The 22,500-nt window shown below is 41.2% G+C and overlaps 1 protein-coding gene and 1 long non-coding RNA gene across 13 annotated transcripts in view; one reads left to right on the forward strand and one right to left on the reverse strand.

Moving 5' to 3' along the window:
• The window catches only part of LOC143026116 (uncharacterized), a 300,921-nt gene that overhangs the window by 194,627 nt on the left and 83,794 nt on the right, over nt 1-22,500 (forward strand). For all 12 annotated transcript variants that reach the window (XR_012966447.1, XR_012966449.1, XR_012966448.1 and 9 more), the window contains 2 exons: nt 7,478-7,653; nt 17,902-18,059. Coding sequence is in view for 9 of the 12 variants with exons in the window: in XM_076186146.1 (XP_076042261.1) it covers nt 7,478-7,653; nt 17,902-18,059 (334 nt within the window). In the remaining 3 variants the exon portion in view is untranslated. The remainder of the gene's footprint in view (nt 1-7,477; nt 7,654-17,901; nt 18,060-22,500) is intronic.
• Nucleotides 1-22,500, reverse strand: part of LOC143026174 (uncharacterized) — a 262,248-nt gene that overhangs the window by 186,231 nt on the left and 53,517 nt on the right. The gene's annotated exons all lie outside the window — the stretch shown is intronic.

Genomic DNA, 22,500 nt, shown 5'->3' on the forward strand with positions numbered 1-22,500 from the left:
GAGAGGGGGGGAGAGAGAGAGAGAGAGAGAGAGAGAGAGAGAGAGAGAGAGAGAGAGAGAGAGAGAGAGAGAGAGAGAGAGAGAGAGTGAGAGAGAGAGAGAGAGAGAGAGAGAGAGAGAGAGAGAGAGAGAGAGAGAGAGAGAGAGAGAGAGAGAGAGAGAGATACAGGGAGGGGGAGATACAGGGAGAGTGAGAAACAGAGAGAGAGAGAGAGAGAGAGAGCGAGAGCGAGAGAAAGAGACAGACAGGCAAACAGAGAGAGAGAGAGAGAGAGAGAGAGAGAGAGAGAGAGAGAGAGAGAGAGAGAGAGAGAGAGAGAGAGAGAGAGAGAGAGAGAGAGAGAGAGAGAGAGTGTGAGATACAGGGAGGGGGAGATACAGGGAGAGTGAGAAACAGAGAGAGAGAGAGAGAGAGAGAGAGAGAGAGAGAGAGAGAGAGAGAGAGAGAGAGAGAGAGAGAGAACGAGAGAGAGAGAGAGAGAGAGAGAGAGAGCGAGAGCGAGAGAAAGAGACAGACAGGCAAACAGAGAGAGAGAGAGAGAGAGAGAGAGAGAGAGAGAGAGAGAGAGAGAGAGAGAGAGAGAGAGAGAGAGAGAGAGAGAGAGAGAGAGAGAGAGGGTTATCCAGACGATGTCCAATTTATTATCAAATTATTATGGTATAGTCTTAGGTTAATACTGGTTTGTCTATCTATTCAATTATTATTCAACTATTGTTCAAAACTGAATGACAACATAATCAACCTAACTTCACAACAAATGTCAACGAGACCTGTGAATTGCACAGAAAATGTATAATTTGTAAACTGTATAAAAATATATTGAACATTAATAGATGAAATATAGAAATATCAGACAATCTGAATTCTATATTGATATGAGAATAAATGTACGTACACAAATGTTTACATACATACACAAACGTACACATATGTACACACGAGCAAACGCACGCACTCACATGCACACACAAACATATACATATGCATACATATATACACAAACGTACATTATATACACATGATCGCTCATATATACACGTACAAACACATACGCACACACGAATAAAGGCACACACATGCACACACAAACGTAAACACACGTACACATACGTACACACGAATAAACACACACATACACACACAAAGGCATACACACACATACATACGTACATACGTACACATACATTAAAGTACATAACACATACGCACAAAACCTCCAAATAACACCATCGCACATACGTACATAAACGCACACGTAACACATACTTACACAAATGTACATAAAATACATGGTTACATAAACGACAACGTAACACATACATACGCACTTAACACATACACAAACGCACATAAACGCACACGTAACACAAACGTACACACAGGCTCTAAGTCGAGGGGCGTGTGGTTTCAAGGTCGAATTTCGTGTTTAATTGAATGACAGAATCGCCCTTGCTGGCTCCTAAGTCTCGTATCACTTTGTAATTTCAACTCACGGGGTATTAGTTCCTTATCTTTATTTATCTAATTATTTATCTATTTACTTATTCATTTATCAATTCTTATTTACCTATTATTTATCTATTTATCTATTTATTTATCTATTTATCCATAACTTATCTTATTTAATTATTTATCTATTTACTTATATGTGTAATAAATAATCATTCAATTAATCTGCTTATTTATTTATTCCTTCATTTATCTGCTTATTTATTTCTCTTTATTTATCTTACTGTCTTTATTTATAAATTTCTTTTTCATTTTGTTATTGGTCACAAAAGTTAAAATTGTCTATTTCTAATAATCATTCTTTTTAGTTTGTTTTTTTATTTTGAGCCTGTCTTCATCCTGCCTTCTTCATCTTTGTTTAAATGATTCTTAAACATCAGGCCCTGGCAAACGAAAAAATAAAATAAAATAAAACAAGGTAAATAAATAATTAAAAAATAATAATAATAAAATCCTCAAAAACCTCAAAACCTTCAATTATCTTACCAGAGTAAAAGGAAAAAAAAAAAAAAAAATTAAATGAAAATCCAAATGGACACAACGACCTTTCGTAATTAATGACCACCTCATTACGACTTAGTCATATTCTCGTAATTTCATTGGCTGTAAGGTTGACATCATCAGTGGTGTTGCGTCACTATTTCAGGCAGCTACTCTTGGAAAAATAAATAAATGAATAAAAACATATTGTATGTGGTTCCACTATAATATGTATACTTAAAATATATGATACTCTTCAAAGAATATATATATATATATATTATATATATATTATATATATACATACATATATATATATAATGTATACACACACACACACACACACACACACACACACACACACACACACACACACACACATAATATATATATATATATATATATATATATATATATATATATATATATCACTGTCCAGTAATGTTGTAACACATTAGTAATTGCACTAAGAACCCACTATAATTTGGATTTAAGAAAAGAAGAAAATAACGGATTTCCGTATATTTCGATCACTTGCTGTGATCCTCTTCACGCGGAATACATAGACAAGAGAACATACACATCTTAAATACAGATGAGAGAGGTAAAGTTAGGGAACATGGACAAGTCAACTCATGTGGCATCTATATTGTTGTGCGGGTTATGTGGTAAATCGTCCGCTATTACAATATGTTGAAATACTCCGCGGTATTTCAACACGTAGCCAACAACAATCACAGAATAAATTGGGACGAGGCAAAAACCATTTTCAAATCCAAATGTAGTTACAAAAGGAAAATAATTGAATCTTCCTTAATAAAACAATTCCCGAATTTTAACATCTCAAAAGGCCAATGGTCACCAGATTACATAACCACCTTGGCAGTTGATAAATTATTTCCCCATATTGTAAAAGCGGACGATTTACCACATAACCCGCACAACAATATAGATGCCACATGAGTTGACTTGTCCATGTTCCCTAACTTTACCTCTCTCATCTGTATATAATATGTGTATGTTCTCTTGTCTATGTATTCCGCGTGAAGAGGATCACAGCAAGTGATCGAAATATACGGAAATCCGTTATTTTCTTCTTTTCTTAAATCCAAATAATAGTGGGTTCTTAGTGCATATATATATATATATATATATATATATATGTGTGTGTGTGTGTGTGTGTGTGTGTGTGTGTGTGTGTGTGTGTGTGTGTGTGTTGAAGGATGGACGACAAAATCAGTGGTAGGATGGTGACATAAACATCGAGAATCGTTGGAGTTTTAATCACTGACATTTTGCTTTGAACAGAACTTGTTCAGAGTGTACATATATGGACAGAAAATCAACAATTTTTAACTCGCATCATGCCGCGTTCCTTTCCTAATCTACCCCATTCCTCTCTCTCTCCCCTTCAACTCCCGTAGGACCAACCAACCGGACATTTTGGACTGTTTAATAAAACCACTCCTATAGTTGCAGCAGGGCTGAGATGTTATGAATGCTGCCTCGACTATTTTTCGTTTCTTCTTGTCTAATCCTCGCTGCAATATTTCTACTCCGTCCCAGTTGGTTAAGTGTCCATATTGTTCCGCATGAACCACCAATGCGTTGGATGTTCGGTGGGCTCTCAGGTCATTTTTGTGCTCGTATGTCCGCTTGTGTAGGCCTCTTCCTGTCTCACCGAAGTAGCTCATGTCACTGCAGCCGCATGGTATCTTGTATACCACGCTGTTATTAATGTTGTCTCTTCTCCCCTTACCTCTCACTATTTCACCAATCTTCAGCCCTGCTCTGCGGAGTAAATGTCCTAACAAAATGATGGATTTACTCAATGATCCATCTACATATGAGAAGCCCATAGGAAATGCTGAACACCCACACCCACACGCACACACACACACACACACACACACACACACACACACACACACACACACACACACACACATATATATAAAATATATAAAATATATATATAATATATATATATAATGTATATATATATTATATATATATGAATATACAGTATATATATGTATGTATGTATATATATATATATATGTATATATATATATATATATATATATATATATATAGTTATATTTTTTCTTTTTCTCATGTAACGATCATCGGATACCTGGAGAACGACCTGGTCTGTGACGTCATCTTGCCGACGTCAACAAACAATTGAACCAATTGCTGCGGTTCGGCGAGTTGACAAATCGAGTTTCACGATGTCACTTTACACCTGCGCCAAGAAGTCATGTCTCGAGTTTCAGAAGGTTTCGCTCAGAAGCAACGAATATGGGGTCAAGGACGAAGCGTTTTGAAAATAGTGACTTCACTTAACATAACACGGCTGTGTGAAAATATTTGTATTAATTATTTTTACATTTATTTTTTCTATGTTTATTTTTTATTATATTTTTTGCGTCATGGTGATATAATTTATATATTTTTGTAAATCAAGGTCATCCATTTACTGAATAAAATCGTCTAGTGCACCTAAAACTCTGTCTCTCCCATTGTATTCCACGTAGGAATACAATGGTAGAGACAATGGGACCTTTAGGGCCGTGCTGAGGCAGTTCCCTTTCGACCAAAGCATCTTTCTCCTCTTTCTTTCTCTGTTTCTCCTCTTTTTCTATGACTCTTCTTGTTCCTCCCCGCCTCCTCTCTCTCTCTCACTCTCTCTTCCCTTTTCTACTCTTTCCTCTTATTTCCCTCCCCTTCTCTCCTCTCTTTTCCCTTCTCTCCTCTTTTCCCTCTCCTTCTCTCTTTTCCCTTTCCTCCTCTCTTTTCCCTCTCCTCCTCTCTTTTCCCTCTCTTGCCTTTACTCCCCTCTCTTCTCCATCTCCTCTTTCCTACACCTCTCTTTTCCTCTTCTCATTTCCTCTCTATTTCCCTCTTTAACTCTTTTCCCCCACTCCCCTCCTATTCTTCTCCCCCACCCCCCCTTCTTCTTCCCCATCCTAATCTCTCTTTTGGCATCTCTATGGCTTCAGATTCTGGACAGAAACGCTGGTTATCAAAGACTATTTTTTTTATTTTTTAATTTGGTCGAAATATTTATCTTTATTATCGTTGCTATAATTACTATTACTATTATTATTTATATGATTATCATCATTGTTATGATTATCATTATCACTATCATTATTATCATTGTCATTACTATCACTATTGTTTTTATCATTATATTATTATTATTATATTATTATTATTATTATTATTATTATTATTATTATTGTCATATATGTATTAACTTTACTCATTCATCTGTTTCATTCCATTTATTAACTTATCTACTAGTTTATTTTGTTATCTTAGTAGACGTCCTTCGAGCCAAAGAAGGCGACCAAAAAATAAAATAAAATAAAATAAAATAAAAATACAATAAAAAAAAAAGAGGAGGGGCAAAAGACACGAGCGGCCAAAAACAAATATTCAAATATTTGGCGAACGGTAAAGTTCGCGAAAAGGAATCCCATCGACGCTTGTCATCAATTTGGCGTACCACGTCACCTCCCCTGCCCCTCCGGCACCGTGACGTCACGTCATTTTTGTTCTACTTCACACCACTGACGTCACAGAAACGTCGTACATGGGTTGTATTACATGTGACGTGTTCACTAGACGTTTTTTAAACGTCTTGATTAAAATCACCTGACGACAACCAAACCAAATGGAGGTGATCGCCACTCCTTTCCCTCTCCCTCTCTCTTCTTCTTCCTCTTCCTTCCTATCCTTTCTTCCCTTCCTCCCCTCTTCCTCCTTTCCTCCTCTTCCTCTCCCTCTCTCACTCACACACACACAGTGGCGCATTGTCTGAATTGTCTCGTAGGTGTCGTCAAACGATTTCTTTACGTACTCCAGAGCCCCCCCCCCCAGGGGAAATGGGTCGCGACCGGTTCTGGATCCTTCAAAATTGGGTCCGGACTCTGGCCCTTTGTAATAAGATCAAGGAAGGCGGGGACCTTGTTGGGTAACTGGGAGGGGGAGGGGGGAGGGGAGGGGGAGGGGGGAAGGGTTGGGTAACACCACCAGGGTAATTGAGATCTCAGGACAAGGAAATTGGGGTTGAGGTGAGATTGAGGTGAAACTGAGGTGAGGCTGGAGTGTAACTGGGGTGATGTTAAGGTGATTTTGAGGTGAGGTTGGAGTGAGATTGAGATGAGATTTAGGTGGTGTTGAGGTGATGTTGAGGTGATACTAAGGTGAGGCTTGAGTGAAATTGAAGTGATGTTAAGGTGATCTTGAGGTGAGGTTGAGATGATCTTGAGCTGAGATTGGAGTGAGATTGAGATGAGATTTAGGTGGTGTTGAGGTAATGTTGAAGTGAGATTGAGGTGCTACTGAGGTGAGGTTGGAGTGAAATTGAGGTGAGGTTGGAGTCAAATTGAGGTGATATTGAGATGATGTTGGAGCGAGATTGAGGTGATGTTGAGGTGAGGTTAAGGTCAAGTTATAAAAGATTGAGTCAAGTTGAGCTGAGGTTACAAATAAGTAAAGTTGAGGTTGAATTGAGAATGAGACGAAGTTAAGGCAAAGTCATACAAAACTAAGGAAATATGAGTTAAGGTTACATAAGTATTTGAAAGCAAGCTGAGATTGTGACAAGGTTGAGCTTGAAGAAAACTGAGACAAGCTTGAGAAAAGTTGAGATCATTTTGAGACAACACTGAGACTACATTGAAGCTGCAGTGATACTACACTGAGACTACACTGAGACAAGACTGATGCTACACTGAGACAATAATGAGAAAAAGACAAAATTGACTTTGAAGCGATGTGCGGCAAAGTTCCCTTTAGAGCAAAAAATAGATAGATAGATAAATGAATAAATAATTATATAAGTGAAAATAAAAAATAGCTTTTTTAATTACTCTATTCTAGCTAACGGCAGACAAACAAAACCATTGCCGGTAAAATTTATGTATAAATACATACATACATACATACACATACACACACACACACACACACACACACACACACACACACACACACACACACACACACACACACACACACGCACACACACACACAGACGCACACACACATATTATATATATATATATATATATATATATATATATATATATATATATATATTACTGTATATACGAGTGGAAAGTGGTGGTAAACACATAGAACATTTGGATCTCCAACTGTTCCCTGTGTTTACCTCACCACCTGTCAATATATATATATATATATATATATATATATATATATATATATATATATATATATATATATATATATATATATATGGATAGAATCACCAGCGACGGCGATGTCAATCAAATAATTCTGATAGTCGACTGTCGGAATTATATATATATGTATATATATATATATATATATATATATATATGTATATATATATATATATATATAGAGAGAGAGAGAGAGAGAGAGATTAAATTCTCTTGTTTATTATTTAACCTTTTCTTAATGTTCCTGTTCCTTCTCCTCCGGCAGGAACGCGTCCGGTACCGGATGAGTGCTGTTCCGGGGACGCGGATCTGGGGGTGCACGAAGACCTGAGCCCGGACCCCGGGGGACGGGGCCCCCCCAGCGAGGTGGACAAGATGCCGGTACCCGGAACCCTGGGCAATGACCTGGCCTACGCGGAGGCTCAGGCCAACAGGACACAGGTGAGGATTTTTTTCATTTATTTTTTTTCTTTCATTTATCTTTTATTTTATTTTCATTCATTTATTTTTCATCTTATTTTTGAGGAGGTGAGGAGGAGAGCGGAGGTGGGCACATGGAGAGAATGAGTTAAGAAAGATTAGTAAAAGAAATGTGGAAGACAGAGGTGGATGGAGTTAACATAAGGGGGCGACCGAGGATGAGATGGATGGATGGGGTTAAAGGGGCATTGGGAAAGAGAGGAATGTCTGTTGAGGAAGGAAGGGAGAGGACAAAAGATAGGGCTGAGTGGAGAATGGTTGTACATGGATGATACTGTGATGCATGGAAGGGAGTGGTTGGGGGATGGGAGGTGAGGGAGTATGTATGAATGATATTCTGACGCAGCCCGAAGGGACTTCTCCCCGTCTTCTCTTTTTCTGCATGAGGGGAGGGAGAGGGTTACCGATTTAATGAAGCGGCCTTGCTGTGGGCGTGCTGTGTCTTGCTACATTGCTTCTGACCCAGGGCAGTGGGCGAGATGCAGGGATGACCCGTCATCCAGGAGGAGCCAAGAAAAGAGGGAGGGAGAGAGGGAGGGAGGAAGGGGTGGTGAATGGGAGTGGAGTGGGTGGAGATGAGATGGGTGGGAGTGGAATTATACCTTTAGACTCTGGCTACCTCCCTTGTAAGGGGGAAAAGGCCCTTGGTATATGGTATGGTATCTTATTTTAATTTTATTCTATTTTTCCTTGTTTTGATTGTTATAAAAAAATTATTTATTTATTTATTTATTTTTTGGCATCATGGTTGATTTAAATCTTAATGTTTATCCCAAAGTTAATAAATAGAAAAGACGTTTTGGAATATACTGTATTATCTCATACGACCGCTTTGGAGGGCAGTAGGGATGGATTTGGTGTCTACCTGGGAGTTTGCCCGGCTTGACTTCGCTCCTACTTACCGACGATTCAAATTAAGCCAATTTTATATGAAATTAAATTGGCTCCAACTAGAATGAAACTTAATCAAGCTGAACTGGATTAGATTACACCAAATTAGATTAATCTCAGAGAATCCAGTTAAAGGGAAGCCCCGTATTGTCGACCTAAAAAGACGAGATTTTTTTTTACCACCTTTGCCCAGAGTACACGGATAGCCGAAGTGTGTAGCAGTCACAGCTAGGCAATGGGACTCGATCCGGGGACTACGTAATGAATTTACTTCGGCCGAAGCCACCACGAGTTAATTTATCAACTTGAGGGAAATCTTTGTTAGCTAATGTTTTAACCTGAGAATAGTTTATGTAAAATCTGTATATAAACAGCTAACTGGTTTTGTTGTTAGAATATAAAACATAGAGTGAATAAATAAACACATGAATGAATTAATTTATCTACTAATAACTAAAGGTTATAACAAAAATAGGTGTCAGGAATCTTAATTAAAAAAAAAGATGGGCATCCTGGTCTGGTTTCCCGTTTTCTTCGATCGTTTTCTTCCTCTTGAATTCGGACAAACTCTGCCTTAGAAAAAAAAAAAAAAAATGCCAGAGGTACAGGATCAGCTGACTGGACATGGTTGCATTGGAAAGGAAAACGAACAGATATGGACCATTGCCATCAGTTAATGGAGAGAGAGAGAGAGAGAGAGAGAGAGAGAGAGAGAGAGAGAGAGAGAGAGAGAGAGAGAGAGAGAGAGAGAGAGAGAGAGAGAGTGAGAGAGAGAGAGAGGGAGAGGGAGAGGGAGAGAGTGGGAGGGATGGCGAGAGAGGAAGCGAGGGAGAGAGAGAGAGAGAATTATGAATAAAAAAATTATTAGGTTCGGTTAAATCAGATATTCCCGATATGATTGATATTGTCGTGCTATCAAAAAAATTATTTTATAGTTTAATGAGTTGAACGTATTCCCGAAACACTTGTGATATGTAGCAACACAGAAACCCCAGTGAAGGTTCAGAAAGGGATGTTCTAATTAAAACGATAGTTACGGAAGCAAGTAATTACGATTATAATTGCAAACACACTGGTAATTTCATACAATTAATTGCAATTGTATTTCTGATTACAACCGTAAATTGGAACGTAAACGTGGTATTCTCATCATAGGTAGACAGAATAGCATGGTTTGAAATTTTTGTTGAAAAAAAAATATATATATATATATATATACACATACATATATATATTATATATATACATATATATTATATATATACATATATGTACGCACATATATATATGTATATATATATACATATATATATATTATATATATTATATATATATATACATATATATATATAATAAAATAAAATAAATTGAAAATAAATACACTATTTAATAAAATTGCAACGCGAGATGATTAAATTCAGTAAATTTCAACTTTCCAAACTACCATCAACCATGTTGGCATAGAAGCCCCTCCCCCTTGTGAAACAAGCCCCTCCCCTTGTGATATAAGCTCCTCCCCTTACGACATGAAACTCGGCCTTTGTAACATATTACTTGACCCTTTCGTATGAAGCCCCTCCCACTTGTGACATAAGCCCCTCCCCATTGCAATGTATATTTCCTTTGCAACATAAACCCCTCCCCCTGCCATGTAAACCCCTCCCCCTGCCATGTAAGCCCCTCCTTTTGCGACATAAGCACCTCCCCTTGCAATTTAATCTCCTCCCATTGTGATATAAGGTCTTTCTCTTGCAAAATAATACCTTCCCCTTGCAATATAAGCTCCTTCCCTTGCAATATAAGCTCCTCTCGAGATATAAGCCTCTTCTCTTGTATTATAAGCTCCTCTCCTCCTGATATAAGCCCCTCCCCTTGCGACACAAGCTCCTCCCCTTTGCGATATAAGCCCCTACCCTTTCAATAAAAGTTCATCTCCTTACAGTATACCCTACCCTTGCGAAATAAGCTCCTCTCCTTGCGACGTAAGCTCCTACCCTTTGCGACATAAGCTCCTCCCCTTGTGAAATAAGCTCCTCCCTTTGCAATATAAGCTCCTCCCCTTGTGAAATAAGCTCCTCCCTTTGTAATATAAGCTCCTCCCTTTTGCAAGATAAGCCACTCCCCTTGCAATATAAGTTCCTCTCCTTTCAGTATAAGCCCCTCCCTTTGGGATATAAGCTCCCCCCTTGCGACATAAGCTCCTCCCCTTGCATTCTAAATACGACATCTTACGACATAGACCCTTGCGACCTCAGCAGCGTAAGTAGAAGTGGCAGTGAGGTCAAAGGTCAGCCTGGGTCAACAGGGGAAGAAGAGGGGAAGGTGAGAAGCGTACGCCAAGAGGCGCTGAGTAGCTGCGACCGAAGCTGTCACTTTTGCCCCATTATGCGCTTGGATTGTTGGGACAGGTAACAGTCACTGCTAGGAATCGGAAAGGAGTGCAGGATTCGAACCCACAACTAAGCAAATGCGAGAACAGTACGCTCCCGATTACGTCACCAGCGAGGTGACCAGCAAGATAACGATTGTGTATAATCAAAACGTTAGATAATAAAGCTTAACAAGCTCTCTTTTGTGTTCCTTCCGCCCTTAGATCATACCTCTCTCCTCCTCTTTCCCTCTATCTTTCTCTTGCTCTCTATCTTGCTCTCTCTCTCTCTCTCTCTCTCTCTCTCTCTCTCTCTCTCTCCTTCTTCTTCTTCTTCTTCTTCTTCTCCTCCTCCTCCTTCTTCTCCTCCTCCTCCTCCTTCTTCTCCTCCTCCTCCTCCTCCTCCTCCTCCTCCTCCTCCTCCTCCTCCTCCTCCTCCTCCTCCTCCTCCTCCTCCCCCACGGTCTTCTTTTATTGTTCCCCTTCCTCCGGGCAGAGCCCGACGAGGTTCCTGGCGTGGGGTCTCCCAATTTGAAACCGACGACCGTTGGAGTCGTCGACCAATGAATTTCAAACAAATCTTCCCAGAAGTGCGGACGCGGGGGCCTGGGCACAGGGAGGAGGGGATTCTGTTGATGAAGATGAACTAGGTGGCGGAGGAGGAGGAGGAGGAGGAGGAGGAGGAGGAGGAGGAGGGAAAGGAGAGGGAGAAGAGGGAGAAAGTGGAAGAGCAGAAGGAGGAAGAAGAAGAGGAGGAGGAAGGGGACAGGGGAGGAAGAAGAGAAGGGAGAGTTCTGAAGGATTATTATGTTGATGAAAATGGAACAAGAAGAAGAAGAGGAAGAGGAGAACGAAGGAGACAAAAAAGCAGAGGAGGTAGTGAAAGAAGAGGAGTGAGTGGAGAGGAAGTACGATGGTGATAATGAAAAAGAGGAAAAGGAGGAGGAGGAGGAGGAGGAGGAGGGGGAAATATTTGAGAACAAAAGAGGGAAGAACGAACAAGAGATAACAGAGAGAGAGAGAGAGAGAGAGAGAGAGAGAGAGAGAGAGAGAGAGAGAGAGAGAGAGAGAGATATGCACACTCAACATCAAAACTGATCAAAGCCAATGACCGGATATTTGACCTCGTGTGGTGATCTGGAGGTCATAACAGATGGCTAACCACGCAACCGGAATTCCCGGAACAAATGAAAGATTCCGGGAGTAGTCTTCACCAGATGGACGGGGACAAATGACTCTCAATCCAGGACGTCCGGGAAAGTACCGGGTGTCCGGGAAAGTACCGGGTGTCCGGGAAAGTACCGGGTGTCCGGGAAAGTACCGGGTGTCCGGGAAAGTACCGGGTGTCCGGTATTTGCCGGACGTCCACCACAGGGCAAAGCAAAATACATCCGGGCGTTGAAGTATCAGGAAGAGAAATATCCGGGTATTTATACATCCGGATTCTGAGTTGACTCGTCATAACTAAATGAAAAGAAAACGGTTACTCTCATAGAAAACGTGATGTTAAAAAAAAATACGAAATCTTAAGAAAAAAATTATGGAACAAAGCTCGGTAAAAATGAAAAATAGATAAATGAGAATAAGAAATAAATGAATAAACAAATCAACAGATAAATAAAAAAGTAATTAGAATAAAAATATAATCTGATATCCTTTGGCATAATGAAATGAATTAAGGTAATTGAAATGTTCACAGGCGAAGGAGCCATATTGGAAAAAATATATATGAAAAAAAAAAAACAGCGAACGAGAACAAGAAGCTCGAGAAGAGGAGGAGGACGAAAAAATGGAGGAGGAGGAAGAGGAGGAGGAAGAGAAGGTGGGAGAGTAAGAAGATGAGGGAATAGGAGAGGGACAAGGTGGAGAAGAAGAAGGGGTAGGATAAGGATAAAGAGGATATTGAAGAAGAGAAGTAAGAAAGGATAGGAGAACAAGAGGAAGGAGGAGGAAAAAGAAAAGGAGGATGGGGAAGAGGAGAAAGTGAAGAAGGAGGGAGAAGAGAGGAAGAAGAGATGAAGGAGGAGGAGGAGGGAGAGGAGGAGGAGGAGGAGGGGGAGGGAGAGGAGGAGGAGGAGGAGGAGGAGAAACTGAAGAAGGAGAAAGAAAAGAAGATGAAGAAGGAGGGAGAAGAGAGAGAGGAAGAAGAGATGCAGAAGGAGGAGGAGGAGGGAGGGGGAGATGAGGAGGAAAAAGTGAAGAAAGAAAAAGGAAAGAAGGTGAAAGAGGAGGAAGAGGGAGAATGAAGAGAATGAGGGTGAGAAGGATCTGATTATTCTGATAAAAGATGGACGTAATTACGAGCGGGCAAGAGAAGAGCACATTAAAAACGTTTCGCAATTGGAAGAGAAGGAGGAGGAGGAGGAGGAGGAGGAGGAGGAAGGAGGAGGAGGAAGGAGGAGGAGGAAGGAGGAGGAGGAAGGAGGAGGAGGAAGGAGGAGGAGGAGCAGCGGCAAAGAGAGAGGAAGAGACGAGCCACCATAGAAGCCCGTGGCTAATTTCATCCCTTCTTTGTCTCTCTTTTGAAGTTTGGTAATTGGAGTTTGAGTAGGGGGGGAGGAGTGGGGGAGTCAATTGAAACTCCCCCCTCCCTCCTCCCCCAAAAAAAGGCACTCAAATATTCAGTGTATCAAAATCAACGACCTAACTACAAATGGTATGAATTCCAGCCAGCTGGCGACACAAGTAATCTAGAACAAGACATTGATCTCAGTCCACTGGCCATCTTAGTACATATGGTTTAGACACCGTGGGCCATAGCTAGGCGACTCCTGGTGTATGCATGGAACGTAGTACATGTATTTAGAAGATGAATAAACTCCCGGCCTGGCGGGGGAGGGGTGTTGGGGCTGGGGGAGGGGGACAAGAGGGCAAGGGGGGCAGGGGGGGAGAGGGTGTCTCGACCAATCACAGCTCTGCTAAAGCCCCTGAGAGTGTTAATAGTGGCTTCAATTCATAATGCTCTAATTGTAGTTTCACCCATATTATATTACCGGCTATCACAATACTGTTATTCATCTAATAGTGTCCTGAGTAGCCTATTGGGCTTCTTAATCGAATTGTATAATTAATCTCCCTGCCGCCAGGCGATTTTATTGAGCTGATGGGACCAATGCAGTCGACGACGTTGAATAATGATAATAATTTATGATCCATGGTAAATAAATAAATAACCGCTACAAGCTACGGCTGGTGTCCCTCAAGCTAAGTAATATCGTTTTTCGATAATTGTGATCAAAATGTATAGATTAAAGAACTTCGCCGAAGGGCTTGGCAGTCTTTTCCGAAGAATCAGTCTTTTGGGGGGGGACTCTGGAGGTTTCTATGGTCTTCGACAGATTCTTCAGTCTTTGAAGACTCTTTCCGAAGTCTTCAGGAGGTCCTTCGAAAGTCTTTCGAAGTCTTCGGAAGCTTCCGATGTCTTTCAGAACCTGTCGTGTTCTGAGACTTCTTTGATCTTTGGAAGACTTTCATTCTATGAAGTCTCTATCGAAGGTCTTCAGTCTTCTAAGTCCTAAGAAACTTTTCTTGGTGTTTGAAAGATACTATTATTTTTTTTTTATTTATTTATTCATTATCGTCTCCAAGATCTTTAAAAGCTTCTTGAAGATTTTTGGCTTTTATTTTGAAGTTCTGTAAAGACTCCCTTCAAAAGTCTCCGAGGACTCTTCATAGGTCTTCAGAAGCTCTTGAAAGTCCTTTGAGTTTCTTTTCGGTTCTTGGAGAGCAAAAATTAAATTCTTTTGGAATTAATTTACAGCGAGCCCCTTTCCCGGACTTAGCGTTCTTCAGCTGACGCCATTTACTTATCTATTTATATTTTCATTTATTTATCTTTTCATTTATTCTCCTATTTTCACATTTGTTCATTTATTTGTTTATATCTTCGGCTGAAGTAATTTATTTACCTATTTATTTATTCATTAATTAATTTTTCTATTTATTCATTCATTCGTTTATTTCATTCTATTTGCTTATGGTTGTCCATACATTCTTCGTGAAATGATAATTTTTTTCCAAAAGTGTGTTAAAGAAGGCTGGGTTAATTTAGGCTTAGTTAACTTAGCTAAGCTTAGGTTAAGTTAATGTACTGGATCCGAGCAAGTCAGCAGAAGGAACCCATTGGGAAAGAATTCTATTTTCGCCATCATAAGCCCCCCAAGATATCTTGGCGGGGAAGGGAAGGGAGGGAGCGATTTACCAGGGTAGGAGGGTGACCGTGGGGGGCGGGGGGTTACCAGGGGAGGGGGTGGCAGTGTGCCAAAGAGCGAAGAAATGTTCAGGGTGTAAAACACGGAAGAATCCGAACTAATTCCGGGAATTAAATCCAGGGAGGGGGGGAGGTACGGAAGGAGGAGGGGGAAGGAAGAAGGGGGGATCATGGCTGAGAGGGGGAAAAGAAGGGGGGAGAAAAGGAGTTAATGAGCTATTCATGCAAGCGAAGAAAATGGGGGAGGGGGAGGGGGAGGGGGAGAGGGAGGGGGAGGGGGAAGAATAAGGACTGAAGAGAAGACTATAGTTTACCAGGGCTTCTATCACTATAGACAATCCCACCTTGGACTGGGGGAGGGAAAAAGAGGTAACTAAGAGATATAAAGCGTCTAATAAGAGGTTAAACGAGGTACAAAGAGGTAATGGTCTCGTGGAGGGTGAGGGTGGGGTGGTAGGAGGTGGTAGGAGGGAGTTCATTCAGAGGCGCCGATGAGAGGCATAAGAGAGGCAATAGGAGCGTAGGAGGAGGATTGGAGGTGATGTTCTAGAGAGATATGAGGCAGATAAGAGGAGGAAGATATGGGTTGCCCAAGGGTTGGAGGAGGTAATAGGCAAAGGGAAGAGGTAATAGGCAAACAGGAGGGAATGGGCAAATGGGAGAGGTGTGTGGGACCACAAATGGGATAAGAGGGAGGAGGTAGGATAGAGGAGGAATGAGAGAGGGAAGAGGAGGAGGAGGAGGAGGAAGAGAAGGAGGAGGAAAGGGGAGGAGGGAGAGGAGAAGGGGAAGGAAAAGAAAGGGGAATAAGAGGAGGAGGAGGAGGAGGAGAGGAGGAGGAGGGAGAGAAGAAGAAGGAAAAGAATGGGGAATAGGAGGAGAAGGAGGAGGACGAGAAAGAAGAGGTGGAGGAAGGGTTTAGATGAAGAGAAATGTAACTTGTGTGGTACTTTCGGAGAGAAGAGGAAGGAGAAGAAAGGAGGAGGAGGGAGGAAGATGAAAAAAGAGGAAGGAGGAATGCAGAGAAGGGAGGAGGAGGGAAGGGAGGGCGGAGAAGAGAGGAGGAGGATAGAGGGGAAGGGCGAAGGAGAGAGGGGGAGTACGGAGGAGGGAGGAGGAGAGATGGGAGGAGGAGGGAGGAGAAGGATGGGGGAGGAGGAGGAGGAGGAAGGAGGAGGAGGAGGGAGGAGGAGGAGGGAAGAGGTAGAATATTTTAGTCTATCATCGTCTGGTACCATCTACTATGCCTTCAACTATCCAAACTCAACTATTCTCAATCCTACTTTCCTACTATATCCTGTACAATCCTCAATCTATTTCACTATCACTCAATGTCTTCTATTATCCTTTCTTCACTATCTTCCCTTCGTACTATCTCGCCTATACTATCCTCCATCTACTATTCTCCATCTATCCTCAACCATTCTCTTTCTGTCACTGTCCTCCCTCCCTCACTATCCTATCTTAACTACTGCCCATTCTACACTATCCTCCTAAGTCTCTTTCATCCAATACTATCCTTTCCCTCTTACTATCGACTATTCCCTCCCCTACACTATCCTCCATCTCTTACTATCCTTCTTTCATTCACCATTCTACTTCTACTATCCTTTCTTGCCTACTCTCCTCTCTCCAACTATCCCAAGTCTTCGCTACTATCCTTTGTACTATTTTGTTCTACTATTCTTCCCATTCCTTCTACACTATTCTTCTTCTTCAGTCTTTATAATATTTCTTATTCTACTATTCTTCCATATACACTATCCTTCACTATCCTCGTTCAACTGGAACATTCTCCGAACTTGCAAGAAGCCATGAAAGCCACCTAAAGCCACCTAAAGCCCCCTTAAAGCCCCTAAAGCCGATCCACGAAAGCCTTAACGATCTATCGCACCAAAACTCAATATAACTATCAAACCTGTTAGACGCGCTAACGAAGAATGTTTGACAAACATTCGTTTTCTTTGGCAAACGTGGATTTTGTTTGACAAACGTTGTTTGGTTGCTAAATGATGAGTATTTACGGCAAACGCTCAATTTGTTAGGCAAACGCAAACTTGTTAGAAAAAACGCAAATTTGTTAGGCAAACGCAAATTTGTTAGACAAACGCAAATTTGTTAGGCAAACGCAAATTTGTTAGACAAACGCAAATTTGTTAGACAAACGCAAATTTGTTAGACAAACGTAAATGTGTTAGGCAAACGCAAATTTGTTAGGCAAACGCGAATGTTTTCTTTATTCAAACGCTGATTTTATTTGGCAAACACGAAAATTTCTACGGCCAGCGTTTAATTTGCAAGCCCGGATTAAGCCAGCTGTTAATTATGTTAGGCAAACGCCGAATCTCTCCAACAAAAGAAGTTTGTTATGCAAACTCTGATTACGTTTGGCAAACGCTGTTTATGTTTTTAAGTCAAGTGCTCGTCTTTTTCATATTAATTAATTTGTTTCTATATTTATGTATCTAGCTTAACCTATTCATTGATTTTATTCATCTATTTTCATTTACTTTATTTATCTAATATCTACTTATTCTAATTTATCTATTTTCCATTTATTCACTTATTTTATTAATTTATTTACTTTATATATTTACTTTATTCATTAATCTATTTTCTTCATTTATTATCTATTCATTTATTTATTTATTTATCTATTTATTAATTTATTCATTATCTTTATTTACATTTTCCTAAACGCTCCGGAAAACTACCTCTACACTTGTCTCTTTGTTCGCAGAGTCTGGGAGCCGTTCACACGACGCTGCTGATCCTGCTGGTGGCGAGCTGGCTGCTGGGGGCCTGGGGCGCCTCGCCCGCCTGGCTCCTCGGGGCTCTCGCCTTCCTCTGCGTCTTCGTCAAGTCCTCACTCGACTCCATCGCTGACGACGCCGTCAGGTGGGTGAGCATGAGTCTGTGAGTGAGTCTGTGAGATGGTGAGTAAAAGGGGGTGAGTGAGTGAAGAGGTGAGTGAGGATGAGTTTGTGAATCTGTGAGATGGTGAGTAAAAGGGGGTGAGTGAATGAGTAGGTGAGTGAGGATGAGTTTGTGAGTTTGTGAAACGGTGAGTAAAAGGGGGTGAGTGAGTGAAGAGGTGGGTAAGGATGAGTTTGCAAGTGAGTCTGTGAAATGATGAGTAAAAGGGGGTGAGTGAATGAAGAGGTGAGTTGGGTGAGTGAGGATGGGTTTAGGAGATCGAGACGAGGATGAGTGAGTCTGTGAAATGAGGAGTAAAAGGGAATGAGTGAATGAGTGAGTGAAGAGTTGAATTGGGTGAGTGAGGATGGGTTTAGGAGTTCGAGACGAGGATGAGTGAGTTTGTGAAATGGTGAGTAAAAGGGGGTGAGTGAGTGAAGAGGGGAGTTGGGTGAGTGAGGTTGAGTTTAGCAGTTCGAGACGAAGATGAGTGAGTTTGTGAAATGGTGAATAAAAGGGAATGAGTGAAGAGGTGAATTGGGTGAGTGAGGATGAGTTTAGGAATTTGAGACGAGGATGAGTGAGTTTGTGATCAGGTGAGTAAAGGAGGTGAGTTAGAGGGTGAGTCAGGATGAGTATGTGAAAAGGTGAGAGAAGAGTGAGGATGAGTGAGTTTGTGAAATGGTGAGTAAAAGGGGGTGAGTGAATGAGAGAGGATGATTTGGGTCAATGAGGACGAGTCTGTGAGTTTGATACACGGCGAGTCTGGATGAGTCAGTAAAAATGCGGGTAAAGGGGATGAGTGAGTGAGTAAGGGGGGTTGGTGAGTAGGTGAAGAGGTGGGTTAGGATGGGTTAGGATGAACTTGGAAGTTCGAGATAGGGTGAGTCAGGATGAGTTAATGAGTTTGTGATAAGGTGAGTAAATGAGGTTAGTGAGTGGATGAGTAAGTTGATTTAGGATGGGTCAGGATGAATAAGTTTGTAATAAGGTAAGAGGGATGAGTAAGGAGGTGAGTAGGTGAATAAGGGGGTGAGTATGAGTAAGTACGTGATCAGGTGAGTGAGGATGAGTCAGTTTTCTGACCAGGGGAGTGAATGGAGTTGGTGAGATGAGTGAGTATTATTTTGTAAGTTCGAGACTCGGTGAGTCAAGATGAATTATTGAGTTTGTGATAAGGTGAGTAAAGGGGGTGGGTTGATATAATTTAACATATTCTAACACACATTAACTTTGTTAGAATAAAGAAATATTCTTAAACAACATTTTTTAAATCCAAAAATGGCAAAATCTATAATTTACTCATTTCTGATTTCCTCATGGGTCAGAATGTATTGACCGTTCATGTGTACATATGTACGTATGTGCTGTGTACACACGCGTGTGTATTCATGTGTACATGCATGTACAAAAGCTCCGGTTCAAGGAAATGGTGCACAAAAGAGACGTTGGGGTAACAATGCTATGCAATATGGCCGCCATGTGGACAAAAGGGGGAGGAAAGCAGTTGAGCTTATTCTATATTTAACAACGAGTACTCAGTGATCAATGTCAGGAAGAGGAGGAATAGAGGGAGGAAGAGGAGGAGGAGGAGGAGGAGGAGGAGGAGGAAGAGGAGGAAGGGGGGACAAGGTGGACCAGGAGGGCGAGGAGGAAGAGAAGGAGGAGGAGGAAGGAGGAGGAGGACAAGGAGGACCAGGAGGGCGAGGAGAAGGAAGTGGAGGAGGAGGAGAAAGAGGAAAAGGAGAAAGAGGAAGAAGGGGGGACAAGGTGGACCAGGAGGGCGAGGAGGAAGAGGAGGAGGACAAGGAGGACCAGAAGGGCGAGGAGGAGAAGGAAGTGGAGGAGGAGGAGAAAGAGGAAAAGGAGGAGAAAGAGGAATAAGAGGAGCAGGAGGAGAAGAAGGAGGACAGGGAAGATGAGGAGGGCGAAGACAAGGAGGAGGAGGAGGAAGAGGAAGAGGAGGAGGACAAGGAGGACCAGGAGGGCGAGAAGGAGGAAAGGGAAGTGGAGGAGGAGAGGGAAGCGGAAAAGAAAGAGAAAGTGGAAGAAGAGGAGCAGGAGGAGAAGGAGGAGGACAGGGAAGATGAGGAGGGCGAAGACGATGAGAAGTAGGAGGAGAAGGAAGAGGAGTTGGACAAGAATGACAAGGAGAGCGAGGACATGGAAGAGGAGGAAGAGCAGCAAGAGGAGGAGAAGGAGGAATAAGAGGAAGAGGATGAATAGGAAGATAAGGATGATGAAGAAGAGGAAGAGCATAGGAGAAGAGAGCTGAAGACAGAGAGGTGACAGTGACCAAAAGTCAGAGACAGTTATTGTCAGCGTCTAAGCCCCACAAAGGAATTAGAGACACAGATTCCAGTTATTATGGAATTAGTAAAAAAAGACAAAAAAAGATAATCATTGAGGTACACGCGAACGAACGTATATAGAAAACCAAAGCTTGGAAGTAGATGTTCACATGTATACGTGCGTACACATACACACACACACACACACACGACTTGATGGTGCAGTGGTGGCGATCGCAACTGCTGTCACAGCGGTCCGGGTTCGAATTCCGCCCAGGGCTGAAATAATTTCAGTATCGCTGCGTTGCAAGTCGTTACTCTAACTCTCGTGGGAGGGGAGTTGGGGGTGTATGTGCGTGTTAGGTCACAGTATTACCTATAGATCGGTCATACGAGCTCTGAGCTGTCACCCGTTTTAATTCTAAAGCGTCTCTTGCCCAGTAGGTTTTGGATATTCTACAAGGAAACTCGGCAGAAGAATTCCATTTCGCTTTCAAAATATATTTTTTCAAAACACCCATATCGTCACTTGATAAAAAATAACTAAATAAACAAACAAATAAATAAACAAATAAATAAAATAAATAAATAAAAGTAAATAAAAACAATAAATTAAAATTCTAGCATCCACATATGGTAGTGACATTAACATGAAAATACAACAAATAAAAAAATTCCGATTTCAATTTTATACAACAATGTTTTCAAACACTGATACAGCTACATACAAACTAATACCCTTCATCCGATTAATATCGCGCTGAAGGCAGACCGCCCACGTTGAAGCCAGGGTGGAAGTCTGAGTCACACAGGATATTTCCAGTCAACCTTATCACTTTCTGTGTTTGGCTTTTATTTCCCGCGGTTTATCGGATCAAGATTAAAGGGATTGTCTTGAGGTGGAGCCACACTTTGTGTTAATCCAAGTAATTCCAATAAAACCAAACCTACCCATAAAATTTGATATATACATACACACACACACACACACACACACACACACACACACACACACACACACACACACACACACACACACACACACACACACATATATATATATATATATATGTATATATATTATATATATATACAGTATATATATATACATACACACATATTTATATTATATATATATATATACAGGTATATATATATATTCATATGATGATTGTGTGATTGTGTGTGTATGCGTGTGTGCCTGTGTCTGTGTGTGTTGTGTCAGAGTTACATAGAAAAAAATAAACTGAATGAAAACAAAGGAAAAACAAAACTAACCTAAAATTTTCACTGACAAAAAAATGTATATACAAGATATTATAGAAGTGAACAGATGCAAGTACGCACCTCATAATCACAGATGGCTAAAAATAAACATGAAAATACAAATCAAGAAGCTGAAAGGAATAATAATGATAATTAAGCTGCCTGAGAGCTCGCGGAGAATACACGCGATTCAAGATCTAACGTTATACAAGTGGATCTACACAGGAGAGAAATTCAGATGTACAGCTGGGATGAAAGGAAAGGTCGTCTCTCTCTCACACACACACACACACACACACACACACACACACACACACACACACACACACACACACACACACACACACACACACACACACACACACACACGACTCGTGGCGCAGTGGTTAGAGTTTCCGGCCGCCACTACAGCGGTCCGGGTTCGAATCCCGCCCAGGGCTGAAATAATTTCAGTATCGCTGCATTGCGGGTCATTACTCTAACTCTCGTGGGCTGGGAATTGGGGTGTGTGTGTGCGTTTAAGGTCACAACATTACTAGATCGGTCATATATCAGCTGTGAGCTCTCTTTCGGGAGGGAAATAGCTGTCGATCACGAGTCGAACACGTGATCCAAGACCATGGTGAATCAAACACACACACACACACACACACACACACACACACACACACACACACACACACGACTTATACTATTATATATTCAACACGTGGCACTTTTGTCATTATCGAAAAATCAACTTTTTAATGAAATATACCATCAGAGCATAAACAAACTCACATTCTTATTCTGTTCTCACTTTCTCCTCTCGGAAAATACTTTAACAGTTATGGAAGCTAAGTAACAATTTAATATCCTCACGATGA

Source organism: Oratosquilla oratoria, chromosome 1, assembly GCF_046742065.1.
Source record: "Oratosquilla oratoria isolate Oo_2021 chromosome 1, ASM4674206v1, whole genome shotgun sequence".
NCBI classification, from domain to species: Eukaryota; Metazoa; Arthropoda; class Malacostraca; order Stomatopoda; family Squillidae; genus Oratosquilla; species Oratosquilla oratoria.